This window comes from Tursiops truncatus, chromosome 7 (genome assembly GCF_011762595.2).
Source record: "Tursiops truncatus isolate mTurTru1 chromosome 7, mTurTru1.mat.Y, whole genome shotgun sequence".
Taxonomy (NCBI): Eukaryota; Metazoa; Chordata; class Mammalia; order Artiodactyla; family Delphinidae; genus Tursiops; species Tursiops truncatus.
In genome coordinates this window covers 72547280-72566797 of record NC_047040.1, presented here as the reverse complement: position 1 = coordinate 72566797, position 19518 = coordinate 72547280, and the positions used below count along the sequence as shown (strand labels likewise).

The following is a 19518-nucleotide window of genomic DNA, read 5'->3' as shown; positions in this document are numbered from 1 at the left end:
TGTTTCATCTGGAACATACAAATCCACCTGGCAACTATCTCTACACATTTGAATTAAACTTACATAAACTAAGTCTTATGTAGGGCATGAGCCCAAGGTAATTCAACCAGTATTCCATTAAGGTAACCTATTTTAACCTAAGAATGTGACCATGTTGAATTTGAATTTTAAGCCAAGTAGTCTTCATAAATATTAGAATCTTTTATGGACCTCGAACATTATACAACAAAATGTCTTAATCATAGTGAATAAATATTTCAAAATGAATTACCTGTTTCTTAAACTGAGCATTTTAAAATGTTAAGTTGGAGATATGGTTAGAAGGAACCACAAAAAGAGATCAAGTTTATAGTTCAAAGTTTATAGCATGAAAATTTCAGATTAAGACTATTTTAATACACTTGGTTAAATACAGAGGCAGCCCAGCTGTATGAATTTTCCTAATTAATGAAGAGGAAAATACTTTTTAAAATTCAGAAGCCCATGCATCTGAAATATATGTACCATGCCATTATTTAATTATTTCTTAAAGAACTGTTTTAATTAAAATAACAATATTTCATTTTCTGTAATTTTTCATACTTTGTATTCTATAATTACTATTCCTAAAATATGTAACAGTGATGAATTATTGAATCAATACAAGAATTATATTACTAGTCCCCACTCTTAGTCATTAGGTTTTTTTTAACCATGTATATTTTGATAAATTATAAGGTAATTTACACAGGCCACATAGTATATATCAGGATGCTTTTTGGAAAAATTTACCTTTACTGCTTTATAGGAATTAATAATTACTTTAATCCTATATTTTCTTATTACTTATTTTGTACTTTTTAATCTATATCTTGAGAAATGTGAAAAATACTAAAAAGTATAGAGAATGATATAACAAAAATTTAAGTACATCCCAGAATTGAAAAGCATTGATAATTCATCATTTTGGCTTTTTTATATAAAAATATATTAAACATAAAATTCAAGACCTCTTTGCCCCATTCTCCCTTCCCAATAGGCATTAACTAGTATATAGTCTACTTTGTGTACTTTTATATAATATACATACATCATATACATCCATGGCCCATGTTTTGTGTGCTTTTTTAACATACACAAATGGTATAATCTATGTGTCATTACGCATCTTGATTTCTCTACTCCGTGTTTGAGATTTATTCATATTGATGTGTGTAGATCTAGTTTATTTTTTAACTGCTGTTATATATTTATGTCATAGAATATTAAACTGTTTGTCCATTCCCCTATTGAAGAACATTTAAGTTCCACTTTTAAGTATTTTAAGTAATGCAGCAGTGAACATTTGGAGACTTATCTCCTGGTTTACATGTGTGAGGTTCTAGAAGAGGTATCATTAGAAGTAGAATACTTCAGGCATAATGAATGCATGTTTTCAATTTTTCTAGATCTTGCTGAACTGCTTTCTCAGGTACCTCAACAATTGCACCCTCTCAAGCAGTGTGTGAAAAAGTTCCAGGTTCTCTCTCTTTCTCTCTCTTTTCTTTTTGGCCAACATTTAATATTACGCAGGGTCTTTAAATTTTACCAATCTAATGTTATCTCATTTTACTTTGCATTTTCTTGATGACTAGTCGGGTTAAATATCTTTTCATATCCTTATGATCCATTTGCATTTCCTCTTCTGGTCATATCCTTTGCCCATTTTTCTAATGAGTAATTTGGTTTATTTATTTATTTATTTATTGGTTCTATCATTAGTTTTATCGAGCTGAAATAACTCTGGGATATATCAATACATCTAAAATAGTACAGGCCTTGGTACATCACAACACAAAGTATACCATATTAATCTATTTTTAGAATATAAATCTTCAGTATGATGACAAGTATGTAGGAGAAACAACCCTCTATATGTGTTATATAATAATGGATCTCAAATTCTCCAAATCTGCCCAAACAGATGATACTAACATTCCTTTCTCTTTCTATGTCCACATTTCCTTTAGTGACTGCATTTATTTTCTTCTGCAAAGGTTTATGATGTCTTCTCTAAATTCACTCAGTAAATAGTTATGCCTTTGCTTTATTGTAGAGATACAAAGATACAGAAGCCTGGAATTTCCAGTCTAGTAGAAGGGAACATTGTGTGTAATTTAGCCATCTGACAAAGTACCTTAGTAGCCGCATAAAATACATGTCTGTATTTTATTATGTTTATTTTTGAAGAGCAGTGTGCTGATCAGATTACATTGTCCTGGCTCTATCCAGGGAGGCCTTGCTTTGGTGTCTTTGATTCTCATATCCTTAGGTGAAAATACTTCTTTGTAATTATATTAGAGTAGCCATTGAGCACCTATGATATAATAAACATTTGTGCGAGTCGATGTTTTATACCCATTATCTGCTTATTATTCAAGGGTTTCCACGAGGTTTGTTTTTGTGTTTTAGTTTGCTTTGGTTTTTATTATTATTGTACACCTGATTTTAACATTAAGATGATATTTTCTCCTCAAAATAGTTTTATTCTATTGGTTTTCCACTGGGGTGTCAAGAATTCGTTTGAGAAGCCTTAGGCAACCCACTTACCTCCACTCCACCGCTCCAGATAGACACAGTCTATATCAAAACTGCTTGCTATACAAAGACAAGTACAAAACCCCTAGCCCCCAGCCCCATCTCCACTACCACTATTTTGTCTCTCCTTCGTAGAAACTTTGGCGTGGCTTCTATTTTCTGTTTTTGGTTGATCACAGACATGTTACAAGAAGTCATGTAGGTATTAATTCAAAGATTCTAGAAAACAATCTTGAAAAGCATTGCCACTAATGTACTCTCTGCAGTTCATTATTTGGGATGTGGGGGGGCAGTTTGCCATTCCTTCATCTAATTCCTTTACTCTCCATGAAATAAAGGAAGGTTGGTGTTAAGTTCCCATTCTCATTACCATTTGGCAGGTTAAGGACATAGAGGGGAAAGACTGATGTGTGTGATGAGATGTTTCCTCAGCCCTTCAGAGATATACTACTGTATACGCTCTAATCCAATGATGTATAGAAAAGGAAATTGGAAATGTGATTATCCACCTAAAAGTGAGAGCCATCCATTAGTGCATTTTTAGCCGTTAATCAGCTTGCCATAAAAATGAACATGGCATGTCTGCCAAGGGCGGGGAAAAACAACTGACAAGTTTGCCAGACTTTGTAGTGACTAAATTGTTATTATAGCTATCCTCCCTGAGGCTTCACAATCTATTTAATAACAAATCAATCTAATCTGGTTTTTGCATAGATTTTTCTGCCCTGCTGTTGTGTTACTCCCCAGTTAAATAGGGAGAAAACCACTCTAAAACTGAAGAGGGAGAATGCCTGTAGGCTACAGATTTTCATAGCTTAAAAATGTTATGTTAAAAAATTACACATTTTAACCACTGTCAGATAGTTTAGATACAACATTTGGTTTGCATTGTTGGACTGCTTATAAGCCAAGGAGGAATGTCTTTAGGGTATACTTGTTTATTTCTTCTAGCCTTTTTTTTATTGGAAAAGAACAAATAACAGCCAATTATTCTAGGATCCTGTGATCTGTTGTTTCTGCTTTAGAACACGCCAATTAAAGGTTGATCTACCCCCAGCTTTAGTTACATTATCAATAATGCGACTATTTGAGCCACAGAGAAAATTCAAGCAAAATTATCAATGATCATCTAAGAACTGGTGCTTAGGAAGTACAAACTACAGGGTTATATCTATTTCCAGAGGAGCATTAGCAAAATAATTTTCAGTAAAGACTTATTTGTAAATAGTAAGTGAAACAGTATTGTATTCCTTATGAACATAGATACAAAGGTAGAAACTACTATTGACCAGAGTAGTACATTCAAACAAAGTCTAGAAATTAAAATCTTGGGTGAGTTTTTTTTGCAACCACTGACAAAACAATGTATCTACATCAGTAATCATCAATGGCTGTTAAAATCTTTAGCTGAAAAAATGATGAGAAACTTTACAATAAATGGATCAGGCTGACAGCACCTGAACTCACTGATCTAAGATAGATGTTCTACAAAACAAAAGATAGTCAGAAATTTTGGCCTTCTGAAATGATGCAATGGGAAGTGCATATCATCACCTAGGATGCATTCTTGCCTCCAGATTGCTCAACCATCTAGATATAAGTAACAATTCATAGGAAATCAGAGACAGAGGAACAGGTTAAACAACATTTTGCTGATGCCTTAGTTAGATCCAGTCTGTTGGGAATTTTGCAAGGCAACTGAAATCGTTTCAAACAGGGAAAAAATGATGTAAGAGGGAGGGTGAGACTGCATGAAAAGAAATTTTTAGAGACATAACAACCAAATACAATGTGTAGACATTGCTTTGGTCTTGATTCAAGCAACTGTTTTTAAAAATTCAAACAGGAACTTTGAACACTGACTAGATATTTGTTGATATGAAGAATTCTACTGGTAATTTTTTTAGGTGTGATAATGTTATTGTGGTTATAGTCTTTTAAAAGTCTCTATATTTAGAGAGACATCTAAAGTAATAAGATGCCTGAGACTTGGTTCAAAATAATCTAGTAATGCACAGAAAACAGTGGGTAAAAGTATAGATGAAGTAAGTGTTGACCACATGTTCCCTTTTATTTGTTGAAGCTGGGTGATGAATCCATAGGGGGTTCATTATACTGTTTTCTTTTATATATCAGTGAGTGTGTGTTTTAAATGCTGTATAACAAAAAGTTTAAATATTAAGTAATCCAGCTCTTAATTTTCTGACTGAAATTTTGGTTAAAACTTTTTTTTTTCATTTTTATAAAGTTAAGAAGGTCATATTTTTAAAAATCTGAGTGGTAGATGTTTTCTTCAGTAGTTCAAATGAAGAATATTTATTTAAGTTAAATTAGATTATGAATCTACACAGTATGCTCCATATACTTTGTAATGCCTTTTCCATCAATAATGTCGGCTCACTGTGGCAGTGAATGCGAGAGGGAGCAAAGAGGGGAAAGCAGGGGAAAGCAGACCAACCACTTGTGTCACGTTGTGAACCACTGTTCCTCTTTTCATTCATATTTCTTAAAAGAAGAATGCTGGGTATTAAAGCTAGGAATTTAACAGTCTTGTCCAGCCACTTGTCCATTTGCCGTGGAGAGTGCTGAGCAGTGTTTACGGCTCACCCATTATACATCAAGAATTCTGTTTGAAGAGACTTTACTTTCCATTGTCATTGTTGTCATTCCTTCTCATTCATTCTAACAGGCCTTTTTCCATTTCATTCCCCTATTCAGTAGTTTGGAAACCCTGCATAATTATGTGTGGGGGGATAATAGAGAAGAGAAGGAAACAGGGTGGGAAAGGGGATGTGGGACAAATTAGGGATCCATGAGAGCTGTCAGGGGAGATTTAAAGCATTCTAGAAGCACTTTGCTGGGTTCGTTAAGTCTTACTACCTAGAAGCCTAGCATATGCTCCGCCAAATTTTGACTGTATCCTTATGCATCCATTCTTCTTCCTGGACAGTTATTGATGATGCAGGGTCTGTACTCTACCCCACATGTGAATTCATTCCTCCTTCAGCACTAAAACAGCTATTTATGGTGCTGGACCATGAATCAAGAGCTGAAAATGCTATTACAGGGAGAAGCGTTATTTTTCTCAAAAAGCAAAGCAGAACTTTAAGAAATATATCATGTTCTTCCTTTTCACACTCATAATGAAAAGTTTCCTCAGAAATTACAGAAACTTTCCTGTTTATAATAATTTTTTAATAAAATCTTCTGGGTAATCAATGGACAGAAAGTGAATATCATTCTTTAGACACACACCAGATTTGATAATGTCTGTATTTGAGTATCAAAGAATCGTATATGAATGTATCATTTGCTTTTGAATGCCTAAATAATCAGAGTGGTCGGTACACGTTTAATAAAACATTTAATTTTATGATATCTTAAAGTTGCTTTTAAGTGAATTTTTATATAGGCTTTTCGGAGCATTTTACATCCTAAATAATATTCAAAATGAAATTGTATGCATCATAAACAGAACTATTTATAATGAGGAATTTTATAGGTTTGGGATGTCAGCCAGTGTACCTCTTACTATAGATCTCTACAGCTTAGTCCCATGTTAACTCTGTGCTCCATCTCCTGTAGAGCAAGTAGAAAAACAGGACCCTCGCACTGCTTCTTACCGGTGCCAGCTTTATTTAAAAATGTACGATTTGAATTGTTTTACATATTTCTAAAAGGAGTATATTTGTGTGTGCTCTTTCTTGTTTTTTTTTATCTTAAATTTTAAGAAATGTTTTCCTTTTCTGTTTCTTTGCCTTTGGAAGAATTTGAAAGAACAGAAATGAGGGAGACAGTAGCATTTTGTAGACCTCAATACAAATAATTCACAGTGGCCCATCTATTCTGAGGCTTGACCCTTTGCCTAAATAGCATCCTAAGTTATGGCAGAATACTTAGGAAAGAGAGTTTGGTTTTGTATTTAGTCATTTTACTATTTTCATCTCAGTTGCTTTCACTCTTTCAAATGTCATCTGAAATGTTAGAAAACCCTTCTATTCTGATTTCTACTTTTACTGGTTGGAATACCTGTTGTGGAATGGGCTTAAACAGAAGTCATGCTTCCTGTATAATTCATGGAGATACCAGAGGGAACTGTTTGTCTCATTTTTGTCTTGTATGACATTCTTTTTAATCTTCCCCTTCCCATGTGGTCCTCTGGATCTTTTATTCATAGATTCAAAGCAGTAACACAAAATGCTTTTGTCAAAGAATATTTAACATCTTCTAAAATGGGTGTTCACCTCTAGTCCCTATTAAACAATTCAAGTTACTTGAATCGTTTAAAGGGCTAATCTGATATTTCCTGTTCCTTTAACGTTTTTGCTGTGCATCAAGTACATAACTTTCTCTTTCAGAGACTGGCTGTAATATTATTTATTTTTATCTTACCTTTTCCTGGAATCCATTTTAGACAGATGTTATAAGGGTGCAAAAATATGGTAAAGTGGCATGAGGGAGGAGTGGAATGAAGAACTGAGTAAACAAGGGTGACAACAAAATAGAGCCAGTCATGAGACCAAAAATGTTCACCACAATGTTCAGTTATACATTTTACTCTAAACTTGCTAGCAGCCAGTGGAAAACCAAGATCGCACTTTTATACCACCCTTTGCTGTTCCTTATTATTTTTTAAAGACTGCAATTGTAAAAGCATATTCTGAGCGCGTGGCCAGTTTTTTCAGGTGAGGTGTCACTGAGCAAGGAGTATGTGGGTCCGACTGTAAGCCTCTGAGCTTTCCCGTGTTCCATGAAGCCTCAGGCCTGCCTTCCTGCAGCCGTCTGGCTTGTTCCTTCTGTTGGTCACCCAGGTGATGGTGACAAGTGAGTGCAGGTGGACGGGCACATATCCATCACCATGCATGGAAGGGAACTCAGGGCTCATGTCCTGTTGCTGATGGCTCAGGAGCAGCTGCATTCTACATGAAGGACATCATTTTTAATTCAAGTGCCTTTTCTTTAACCTCAGTGTCACCTTCAGACATAAAAATAATTAATCCCACTACTGGGCATATACCCTGAGAAAACCATAATTCAAAAAGAGTCATGTACCAAAATGTTCATTGCAGCTCTATTTACAATAGCCCAGAGATGGAAACAACCTAAGTGTCCATCATCGGATGAATGGATAAAGAAGATGTGGCACATATATACAATGGAATATTACTCAGCCATAAAAAGAGACGAAATTGAGCTATTTGTAATGAGGTGGATAGACCTAGAGTCTGTCATACAGAGTGAAGTAAGTCAGAAAGAGAGAGACAAAATACCGTATGCTAACACATATATATGGAATTTAAAAAAAAAAATGTCATGAAAAACCTAGGGGTGAAACAGGAATAAAGACACAGACTTAGTAGAGAATGGACTTGAGGCTATGGGGAGGGGGAAGTGTAAACGGTGACAAAGCGATAGAGAGGCATGGACATATATACACTACCAAACGTAAGGTAGATAGCTAGTGGGAAGCAGCCGCATAGCGCAGGGAGATCAGCTCGGTGCTTTGTGACCGCCTGGAGGGGTGGGATAGGGAGGGTGGGAGGGAGGGAGATGCAAGCGGGAAGAGATATGGGAATATATGTATATATATAACTGATTCATTTTGTTGTGAAGCTGAAACTAACATACCATTGTAAAGCAATTATACTCCAATAAAGATGTTAAAAAAAAAAAAAAAATAATTATGAAAAGAGAGCCTTTGCCCTGTCTCATTCTTTGTGCCTTGCTCAGTTCAAATTACAGGCATATTACCATTTTCAGGGGCAATTCAAAACCGTAACACATTAAAAATAATAATAAACTACAATTATGGGCATGTTGTCATGGTTTCACTTTTCCTGACTGCCGGTATCAAGTGGTCCTTTGGCAGGAAGAAGGAAATCAGTCTCCATCCGATAGAAAATTTTCTACGGTCTGAGAGCACAATAAAGAGGACACAGAAAGGAGCCTCAGTCCTGAAAAATCATAAATTTGGACTAAGAGCTTTTGGTTTTGTTTTTGTTGAGATTATGAATAGACAATAAGTAAATTTGGAAGAGACTCCCAAAAATGTAGTAAAATACTAAGAAGGATTGCTTTCTAAGTATTACTGCTAAAATACCCTTATTATCTAAAGGCTAGTGATTTGTCAAACTAGGGTCCTCAGAGCCCCTTAGGAAAAATAACGTGGTGGGTAGGGATAGCCGTCTGCCTCCCAGCTCCCCTCCTCTCCTTCAGCCAGGCAGAGCCGTTCACCATCATCGTCTGTGGTACATATTAGCCTTCCCGTCTTTGACTTACTGAAATAGCCTAGTGGAAGGATAGCTATCCACAGCTGTCTCAGGAAGAATAATCGTAATGTATTTAATTTTGTCTAATTGCTCTAGTTCTGACAGTAAGACATAGAGTACGTCTCTGTTTAATGTAAAGGATTTATTTCTTAGTTAATTCTTTTTTTTTAAAGATAGATTTTATTCATTTAAAAAAATTTTTTTTATTTATATTTGACTGCATTTATTTATTTTTGGGTCTTCACTGCTGCACATGGCTTTCTCTAGTTGCAGCGAGCAGGGGCTACTCTTCTTTGCGGTGCACGGGCTTCTCCTTGAGGTGGCTTCTCTCGTTGCGGAGCACGGGCTCTAGAGCACAAGCTCAGTAGTTGTGGCTCGCGGGCTCTAGAGCGCAGGCTCGGTAGTTGGGGCGCACGGGCTTAGTTGCTCCGCGGCATGTGGGATCTTCCCGGACCAGAGCTCAAACCCGTGGTGCCTGCATTGGCAGGCAGATTCTCAACCACTGCGCCACCAGGGAAGCCCTTAGTTAATTCTTATCTAACTAAAAGGGAGAGATGAGGTCCTTGTTTCCCAAACATAAGAAAAACAAAACTGTTAAAACCTATCAGTTTCCTGTTGTTAGGTGGTATGTGTTCTCGGAACATCAGAAGATGGCTCATGGCATTAGAGAGCCCTTGATTCCATCTTAGGCTTCTAGACCCCACTTCTCACCATGCTAATTATGAGTATAAAATGAACTCAAGAACATTCTTGCCGAGGTCAAGGGGAGGAGAAATTTGACCTGCTTACATGGTGAATGCTTGAAAACCTGCGACTTTCACAGGCATTAGCTTCAAAAAGTGCCTTTCTCAAGCATAAATTCAAGAGCACTCAAGAAAGCTAAACCACAGAATGAGCTTTACCCAGCTCAGAACTCACAAAAAACTAACGGAATATTTTACAAATGCATTAACAGAAACTGGGTAAAGTTTTAAACGTACTAATTATACAAGGAAAGTCAAAGCAATACTAGATAGAAATTTTAAAAGACTTAAAAGTGTGGTATGATGTTATCGCCGTATCATAATTTAAGATTTAATTATAATTAATGAAGATAGAGAAATTTAAGTATTGGATAGAATGGGTTACTCCGTTAAGGGAATTTATTTTAAATTTTATCTGGTAGCACTCCAGATAGAGACCAAAAGTTGAGAATCATTAGTAGTTATTTTGCCAGATTCTGGCTGAGAAAATCCTAGGTGCATAATAGGAGATCTGGAGTGACCTGTGGACTATGGAGCCTAGCTTTCATACCTAAGAAGATTCTGAAGCCGTTCATTAAAAAGTAATCTGTAATGCCTAGAGGATAGCTGGGTAGTAAGTAATTTCAATATGAATTAATCGCCTAAAATAAAAACCCGAACAAACCAACTTTTTCTTTTTTAACTGAGAAATGGACCTTGGAATCAAGTGAAAGGTAGACTTATAAATATTAGAGCAATGGATTACAAAGGCAGTTATAACAAACCAATAATGAGCTGCCAGAATTTTTTTGGTAATGGATTTAGAATCCAGAACATTTGCTAATGGAATAACTTCAGTTAGTAATGAATTGGTGGAGAAGGAGAAAAATGCATTTTGGAATTTATTCCAGCTACTTACTGAGATTTCATCTGTAAGCACGTGGTAGTTCTTAAATTCAAGAGTTAACATGTGCAGAAGAAATACAGAACTTTTTTTTAATTGAAGTATAGTTGGTGTATAATATTATATAAGTTACAGGTGTATAATATACTGATTCGCAATTTTTAAAGGTTATACTCCATTTACAGTCTTTATTAAATACTGGCTGTATTCCCTGTGTTGTATAATATATCCTCTTAGCTTATTTATTTCATACATAATAGTTTGTACCTCTTTATCCCCTTCCCCTATCTTGCCCCTCCCCTCATTCCTTTCCCCACTGGTAGCCACTGGTTTGTTGTCTATATCTATGAGTCTGTTTCTGTTTTGTTATATTCACTAGTTTGTTGTATTTTTTAGATTCCTCATATAAATGCTATCATGCAGTGTTTGCTTTCTCTGTCTGACTCATTTCACTTAGCATAATACCCTCCAAGTCCATCCATGTTGCTGAAAATGGCAAAATTTCATTCTTTTTATGGCTGAGTAGTATTCCGTTGTATATATGTATATATGTATATATGTATATATACACCAAACATCTTCACTGTTGAATTTCTGTGCCATAAATTTCTTAACACAATGACTTTTTTAAAATAAAACAAAGTGAAACATTATCCAGTGTTGATGGACATTTAGGTTGCTTCCATATCTTGGCAATTGTAAAGAATGCTGCTGTGAACATTGGGGGTGCATGTATCTTTTCGAATTAGTGTTTTTTGTTTTTTTTGGATATATACCCAGGAGTAAATTTCTTTGTCATATGGTAGTTCTATTTTTAGTTTTTTTGAGAAACCTCCACACTGTTTTCCACAGTGACTGCACCAATTTACATTCCCACCAACAGTGTACAGGGTTCATTTTCTCCACATCCTCTGCAGCATTTATTGCTTGTGTTCTTTTTGATGATGGCCATTCTGACATGTGTGAGGTGACATCCTATTGTGGTTTTAATTTGCATTTTTCTGATGATTAATGATGTCAAGCATTTTTTCACGTGCCTGTCGACCATCTGAATGTCCAGAAATACAGAACCTTTGCGTGGAACTCAACATTTATGGTTAGAGCTCAAAATAGTAAAACTAATAGGAAAGTCAAGAGTAAAACGTCAGGCCAGCAATGTACACATACAGTTTTGAAAATATTTATAGTAAGATTAATGAACATATGATCAATGAGAGTTCGTCTGTTAATTACCTCTGTTCAGTAAAGGAAGATCACCTAAGGGTCATTTTAGAAAAATATTGTGAAAGAATATGTTGCAATAGTGAAATACATAGATTATGTAATGCTGCTAAATTGGGGTGGTTTAAACAACCATTTGAAGAGACTGTCATAATACACAGGGGAGACCTGACATGTCAGGTTTATCTGCACATGTGGACTATCATATTGATGGTCTCCCAAACTGGCTGATTTCTAGCACTTTATAATTTTTGATCTGCGGGAACTGAAGCAAATTCTTGAATATAACAGTACATTTCACATTGCTACATACCTCTTCCCTCGGAGCCTTCATGTTCAAATTCCTACCTGGGTAATCCTAATACCAATTTACCTCATTTTCATAGGTAAGTAGAAGGAGAGCTGGGTCTTGTTTTTGTTTTAAAAGACAAATGTTTCACACTTTGGGTTGTTATAGATATGCGAATGCTTCTTCAATCATAACACTGCTGGACTCATCAGAGTACTCTCTTACAGGTTTCTGCCTTTCAAAAGTCTCTTGACACCTTGCCTTTGAGGGGCATGTGATCCAGTGGGGGTGTCACATGCATACTGTAATGAGTAATTACAAGACAATTGTGAGCATGCAGAAGGCAAAGGCTCTGCCTCTTGTCACCATTATACCCCAGCCTCTAACAATGTCTGGCACTCAGTAGATGATCAATAAATATTTGTTGGATTGATTCCTATAATATTTACAATAGACATCTTTTCTATAAGATGTAGCAAGAGCCAAAATCTCCTTTGTAGAATGATTGAAACAATTTCTAAAATAACACAGGATTAGCCTTAATAAAGAACAACCCAAAAAGTTAAGGTCAGCTATCATTTATTTAGCATCCTATTCAATGCTGGTCGGATGCAGACAGAATTAAGACACAATCTTTACCCTCAAGAGGGCCATAGTCTGATAGTGGAAACAGGTAAACAAATCCTGCCATTACAATCATATGAAAAACAAAACTCGAGATAGATTAATGGGTACATTTTTCATGTAAAGGAAGAAGTGATCAACTTTCATCAAGCTAATTCTCGAAGGATGATTAGTGCTCACCAGAGAGGACGCTGTGGAGGGTGTGTGGTCTAGATAGTGGTACACGCCCGTGCTCTATTTATAAATCAAATAGTTTCTAGAACATTCATTCCAGTAATTCCTGTCCTTTAATGCCAAGTGAAATTGAATTTGGTTTTGGCTGTGCTTAATTTTTTGAACTACTAATAAGGGTTCACATATATATGGCTGTGTGTGTATAAAATTTCTTAACACAATGACTTTTTTTAAATAAAACAAAGTGAAATAACTCGGATTCTGTCCCAATTCAGTGTATCTTATAGGAGAATAATGACAGTAACTTGCGCTTTACTAGTAATAGAAAGAGCCCCATCTAGACCAGGGAGAAGGTGAGGGAAATGACATGGTAAAGTTACTGTGTAGCTCCATCAAATTCTCCACTCCCCCGTCCCCTACTGTTTACCTACTGCTGTCCACTTAAGCTCGCATCTGGCACAGCAGGAAATCAGGAGGAAATTGAGTAGTGACTTAATTAAGTAGACCATTTTCCAAAGATATTCCTGTTATTAAGTGACACAAAGTGAAGGTAAACTTAAGAGTGTTCCATTTCATGGGTATATGACATATGTATTGTCACACTGTACCACATATACCATTCTGGAATTTGTGTAATTCTGAGTTTCCAGACTGTGTTCCTACACATTCTACCCCCAAAATAGCATTGGAAGCGTGAAGCAGCCTGGTATGTGAGGAAACTGCAAGTAATTAGAAGTGCCTAGAATGTAGGTTTGTGTGGGAAAGGGCAAACGGGAAGGAACCAGGTGGTGGAGGGCCTTCTGTGCCATATGAAGATGTTTGAGTCTCTGCCATACTAAGATGTTTGAAATTTACCCTGTAAGGATCTGTTGTGCGTTAGCATCAGGAGAATTTAAGATTTGAATGTTTTCAGATTTGAAAAATCACTGTAGCAGCAGCCTGGAAGAGAGCCTGAAAGGATGAGAAATCAAAGCCAAGCAGACAAGTTAGGAGAGAGACTGAAAGAATGATCCAGCCAAAAGACAATGAGAGGATGAAGGCCCCAACTGTGTCTTTGGTGGTAGGGATGAATTCAGAAGGTGTATGTTTTGAGTGAGCGCCATGTGCCAGATACTGTCGTAGGTTCTGGAGGCGTATCTGTGAACAAGGCAGACTTCCCTGCCCTCGTGGGGCTTACATGCTAGTGAGGCGGGCAGGGTAGGGGAGACAATAAAATGACTCCATGTTCTTGAGTGTGAGTGACTAGGTGGTGATGATTAAATGGGAGTTCGTTTGGGGGAAAAAAGGGTTTCTATGTGTTGAGTACAAAATGTATTATATCCAGTGTGCACTTGGAAATACAGGTAAAGAGTTAAGGAGTGAGGTTTCAGCGCTTTTCAGAGGGCCTGTTTGCATTTGTTTTCAGTCATAAAACATCAGTCAGAACTTTCAGCTACAAACGGTAGAATCCTCTGGCTTGTATAAGCAGGAAAGGAACTTACCAGAAGCTATTAGGTGTCAACTTTCAGAAGCTCCAGGAAGCCCAGAGAGCCAGATTCTGAGTCGGGGTGTCCAGGGCCAGTGCCCCCGCTACTGCTTCCCGCGGTGCCACCGCCTCCCCTCACATGCCTCCTTCTAGACCCTAGGTCACTGGCCAGCTCTCTGGCTGCAGAGGAGTGTGAGAGGCTAGTTTTCTCACATATAGCATGGGATGTCAAGATAAGGGGGGTTTGGGTTTCAAAGACAGCCATAAATATTCAACAAAGGTAATTTTGCCTCCATTTATGTCTATGAATGAAAAACTACATAATTTCTTAAAGTGTACAGAATTTTGTAGTGATTTATTGCACTTTTCTCGTGTAATACTGTGAAGACATGGTGTCTTCGTTAAAACAAAACTAAGATTTTTTTCACATTAAAATGAATTGCCTTGATTTATTAATTTGCAAATGAGCTTGCTCCTAACTGCTGTTCACTATCTAACCAAACAGTCCCAAACTTATAAATGGATTTCATTCTAGAAGCTTGTTGATAATTAAGTTATTGGAAACTGTGAATACATCTTCCCACTGAAACAGAGTTATTGTGGATGATCCCATTCTTGTATTTTAAAATGTTTCACATTCCAGTGGAAGATCCTAGAACATAAACTGCTTGGCATCTTCAGATGAGAAGTGAAAGGGAATGGGACGGAGTCATTCATGGCCACAGTGCCTGTAGACACGTTGTAGACATTCAGTAAAAGTTGGGGAAGTGTTTCTAGGGATAGTTGGCTGGAAGAAGAGAGGAAAGAAGGAATATGCCTGTGTCTAATGTGGAGCTGCCTCTCATTTTATTGTTCCAATAAAAGTGACTTAAAACATTCAGTGACTTAAAACAGCATTTCAAAACTGCACATATTTACTGCGCGATCCCTGAATCCCAGAGCGGTGAACAATTTGAGAATCATATAAAGTAAGTGGTCCAGAAAGAAATAGACTGTTCTGAATAACATATAATGACCAGCTATCACACAGAATTGTGGAATCAGTGTGAAGGTAAACGGGCTGAATATATAGTCTTCAAAGTGGAACTTTTGCTTATTTTTAATCCTCAATATTAACTTATTTTCCTAGTGATTTCTGTTGTTTGTCTAGAATAGAGTAGGGAAAAATAATTTTAACGGAGACTTCCCCTTGCCTTCACCTAGGAATACTTTATTGTATTTTGATGACCAAAGGCCTTTTCAGCAGCAAAACTGCTGGTTGCCTGATTGTTATGCAATGAGGCTACTGGAATTTCCTACCTGGAGTGGGAGAGAATAATTTGACCTGTTCGAACAAAGTAGTAAGTAATAATTTACATACACCTGATCTTTCAGAACAGTGAAGAACCCGGTATTACTTTTTCACAATTTGTGTTACAGCAGCAATGTGTATTAAGCATCTTCTATGTGCCAGGCAGTATGCTGGGCACTTGACCTAAAGAGATGCAAAACAGCCACAACCCTTGCCCAATTTGAGCAGTTAAGATGAATTATATTCTGTGATCTATAACTTCAAGAATAAAAATCTTGTAAACATATTTCATTAAAGTTTATGTAAATTTCAATCAGAAGATAACAGACTTTATCACTCCCAAGAAACTTGAGGTATATTACACAATTCTGGATGACAGTTTGATTTACCATGTATTTTAATATTGACAAAAAATATGAACATGTTAATAGGAACACAGTTGGGTAATAGCAACCTCAGTGATTAGAAAACTAATTTAGATAATAGAATTAAATAATAAAAACATATTCAAGAGGAATTGAAATTCAGTCTGGGAAACCACTTTTGAAGCCATAAGAATGTGATGACCTATCTTCAGGAACAAGACAGATGTGCCCTTATTGATACTTGACCAGATTTTCATCTTTTTTTTCTTCCCCATCAGTCCCTTTTGAAATCAGTTAGGAGTGCATCAGGTACAGGAACATGACCGGAGTGCTGAAGATTAGCATTAACTGACTCCATTCACTGAGAGCATGCCCCCCTGCTTGCAGCTAGTTCAAGGTCCTGGAATGTGAGCTGCTCGGCCTGTGGTGACAAAAAGGCAAATCACAGACAAAATTGAAGTTCAGGGAATTCTTACTGAATCTAGAATTTTTAACCAGCAAGAGTTTCATTAGCCACTTAATGACTTGGGGAGGAATATCAAGCAACTAACAAGTACTTAAAATCTTACACCTACGGCACTGAAAGGATGTCCCTTTCTTTAAGTTACAGACTTTCCTTAAGCCCAAAGTCACATACCTTTTCAATAAACTTAATAAATACTTCCAAAATACTTCAGTATGTGTTTGTTTCTGATTTCCAGGAAAAAAATACAAATGTTTAAAAAGGAAAAAACTCCTTTTAGTTGTACCCCACAGAAATAACTGCTAGCACTTTGGTTTTTATTTTTCTAGGTTTCTTCCTAGGCATATTGTGTGTGTGTGTGTGTGTGTGTGTGTGTGTGTGTGTGTGTGTGTGTTTAATGCAAAAATGGGATCACAAGCTATTCTACTATATAGCACAGTGGTGAGAAGCCCTGACTTTGAAATCAAACCATCCTGGGCTTGAATCCCAGCTCTTCCAGTTACTAGCGTAAGACTTTGGCCAGTTTTTTTTATCTGTAAAGATAATAATGTACCTATTCGTTAGGTTGTTGTGAATAATATAAAGGAGATAATATATGTGAGGTACTTACTCTGACATTTAATAAATGCCTACTAATCCAGCCTCTTGTACCTTTGTTCTACCACACCATCCCCTAAGCACCGTGCTTTCCCGTATTGAGTATTTTAAGTGGGGGAGGGGGACCAGGGAGGCACAGATATGTTTTTATGCACAAATTTTTAAAATTGGTACTCTATAAACCAAGAAAAATATACAGTTAAAATTTTCTCCTAGCTTGTAAAACCTTATATTTTGATATAAAGGTTTAGGATATTTAAATTTTATAAGGCAACATTCAGTTCAAAATGACCCTGTTAACTTATGTGTCTATTATAACATCTAGGGCTTCTTTTGAAAATAAGTAAATTGAATGAACTTCTTAACAGCCTTTTTGGTTCTTTTTAATGTATATGTTGTACAGTATAATGTATATGTTGTTTTAATTTATATGTAGTTTTCATATTAGTTATTCCACATGAAGCAGTGTAGTACTTCACATAAGTACTATGAAGGTCACAGTTAGTTGTGCTATTGTATTTGTCTTATCCAAGGAGAATCATACTTTTTATGTCATTTTGTAAGTCGTTTTACAACTTTATAAGTCATTTTATAACTTGCCTTAATTTCCAAGAAATACAGTTTTGTCCCAAATTGATGTGGAGGGTTTAATACTGTCTAAAAATTAACTTAGAACAGTCATTTTAAATTTTGTTTGAGGTTTTTATACTTTTATATAATTAAATGTGAAAATTAAATGTCTATATGCAAAAGAGATCCAAAGTTAAATTTTATGACAAAGGAAGTAAATGTTCCATTTTTTTTCCTTCTTTTTCTCTAGCTCAACTGAGAAGTCATTTCCTTGGAGATCAACAGGTATGAGTTTTTAATCATATAAAATATCTTCCTTTAGTTTTGCACAGACAGAGCCTGCTCTCTTAAATTACTACTTCTTGGTGAAATCAGCCAAGCAAAGCCTTTAATAGTGACAATATTGAGCTACTTTGCTTTGAAGTAGTACTTTCTTAATATGCTTAATTTTTTTTAACATACTTGAACAGATTTATCTATGCCAGCTGTAAAGAAGTTAAGGCACTGGGCATCAAAACATTTTTAATATCAATTCAGTATCTGAATTTTTTATCATAAAGAAATACAGGGATGCCCTCCCAAAGGTTTTTGTATAATCTGGGATATCAGTTATATAAGTCAAGGTCTTTCCTTTTACAGTGTTTCTCATACTCAAGAGAAGAGTTGCCTGAAGTGTTCATTTTCCTTATGTATCCAGATGTAGACCACCTGATAGCTTCTAAACTAGTCTGGAAGATTCTAACATAGTCTCTTTATCTCTTCTTTTTACCCTAAATTCACCTCATATCAAGGATGAATTGTATTGAGGAGAGTGTCTGCCACTTTCACAGATGTTCGATATCTTCATACTCAGTCTTCACTCATTAAACGCTTCCTGAGTAGCCACATCATGAGCCAAGTACTATACGTGTCATTGGTCAGAGAGTGTTGGGCTCCACACATATGCCCCTCACCTCCCTCACCTCTCATAATGTAAAGGACAATGCCAGCAATGTGTGAATGCTAGAATAGGCCTTGATACCTGAATACTTCGGCACTTTTTAAGCAAGGTTTGAATTGAGTAAAACTTAAATCACCAAATGCCTGGTATCTGAGTTTACCTGAACCTGGGCACCAGGATTCTGGTGTTATTTATAGTGGATACAAGGCAATTTGCCATTTTGTAAAGAACCTATTCCCAAGAAATATAGTATTTTACTCAAACCATAGATTAGGAAGAGACATGTGAAAGGCTACTTAACAAGAAGACTTACAAACGGCAGTTTAATGCAAAGAAAGACATGGCATGAAATAATATGTGGTTAACTACCAAGTAAGTATTATGTGGGAAACATTGTCATTAAATGGACAGCCCACTTTTGAGATAGCTTGGCAGAGAGGATGAGCCTGGAGCCTGGGGCTTGACCAGCAGCCCGGCTGTGGAAAGGGCACTGTCATTGGGCAGCAGAAGAGACGACAGAAATGTCTTGTGGGAACATTTGAAACTAGTTTGAGAGATGATAAGATGTGCAAAGGCTAGACAGCCACACTGGGCCAAATTATAGAGATCTGTAAATACCAGGGACTTTGAACTTCCTGCACATCATGGGAAGCCACTGGAAATCGTTTGAGCAAAAAGTCACCTGATTTAAACATTCCTCAGGAGAAATAGCCGTGCTATGAACTGCTAAAAAGAGAGTTGAAAAATTCAGTTTAAAGAAAAATACACAGTGCATTTGCTGCTTGGTTATGGCAAACACGTACCATTTAATGTAAAATTCTCCTGTAAGTTCATGTTTAATACGGCATCATTAATTTATTCCGAAAATATTTCTTGAGAGTCTAGTTGTCTAGCATGTAGTTGTCAATGTTTAAAACAAATATCCTTGCCCTCTTAAGTGTTTCAAGTCTAGTGGAGGTATATAACTCTATATACTTAAAATTGGGGGCAACGGGGGTGGATTCTGTAAAGGAAAACTACAAGTGTATACCATGTTTACCCATAGCTCTATTTTTGGACATTTAAGTT

At 36.3% G+C, this 19518-nt stretch overlaps 1 protein-coding gene across 16 annotated transcripts in view; it reads left to right on the top strand.

The window, feature by feature from the left end:
* PKP4 (plakophilin 4) overlaps positions 1-19518 on the top strand; it is a 252775-nt gene that overhangs the window by 148048 nt on the left and 85209 nt on the right. For all 16 annotated transcript variants that reach the window (XM_033860144.2, XM_033860143.2, XM_073807691.1 and 13 more), the window contains one exon: positions 17761-17795. In XM_033860144.2, coding sequence (XP_033716035.1) covers positions 17761-17795 — 35 coding nt within the window. The remainder of the gene's footprint in view (positions 1-17760; positions 17796-19518) is intronic.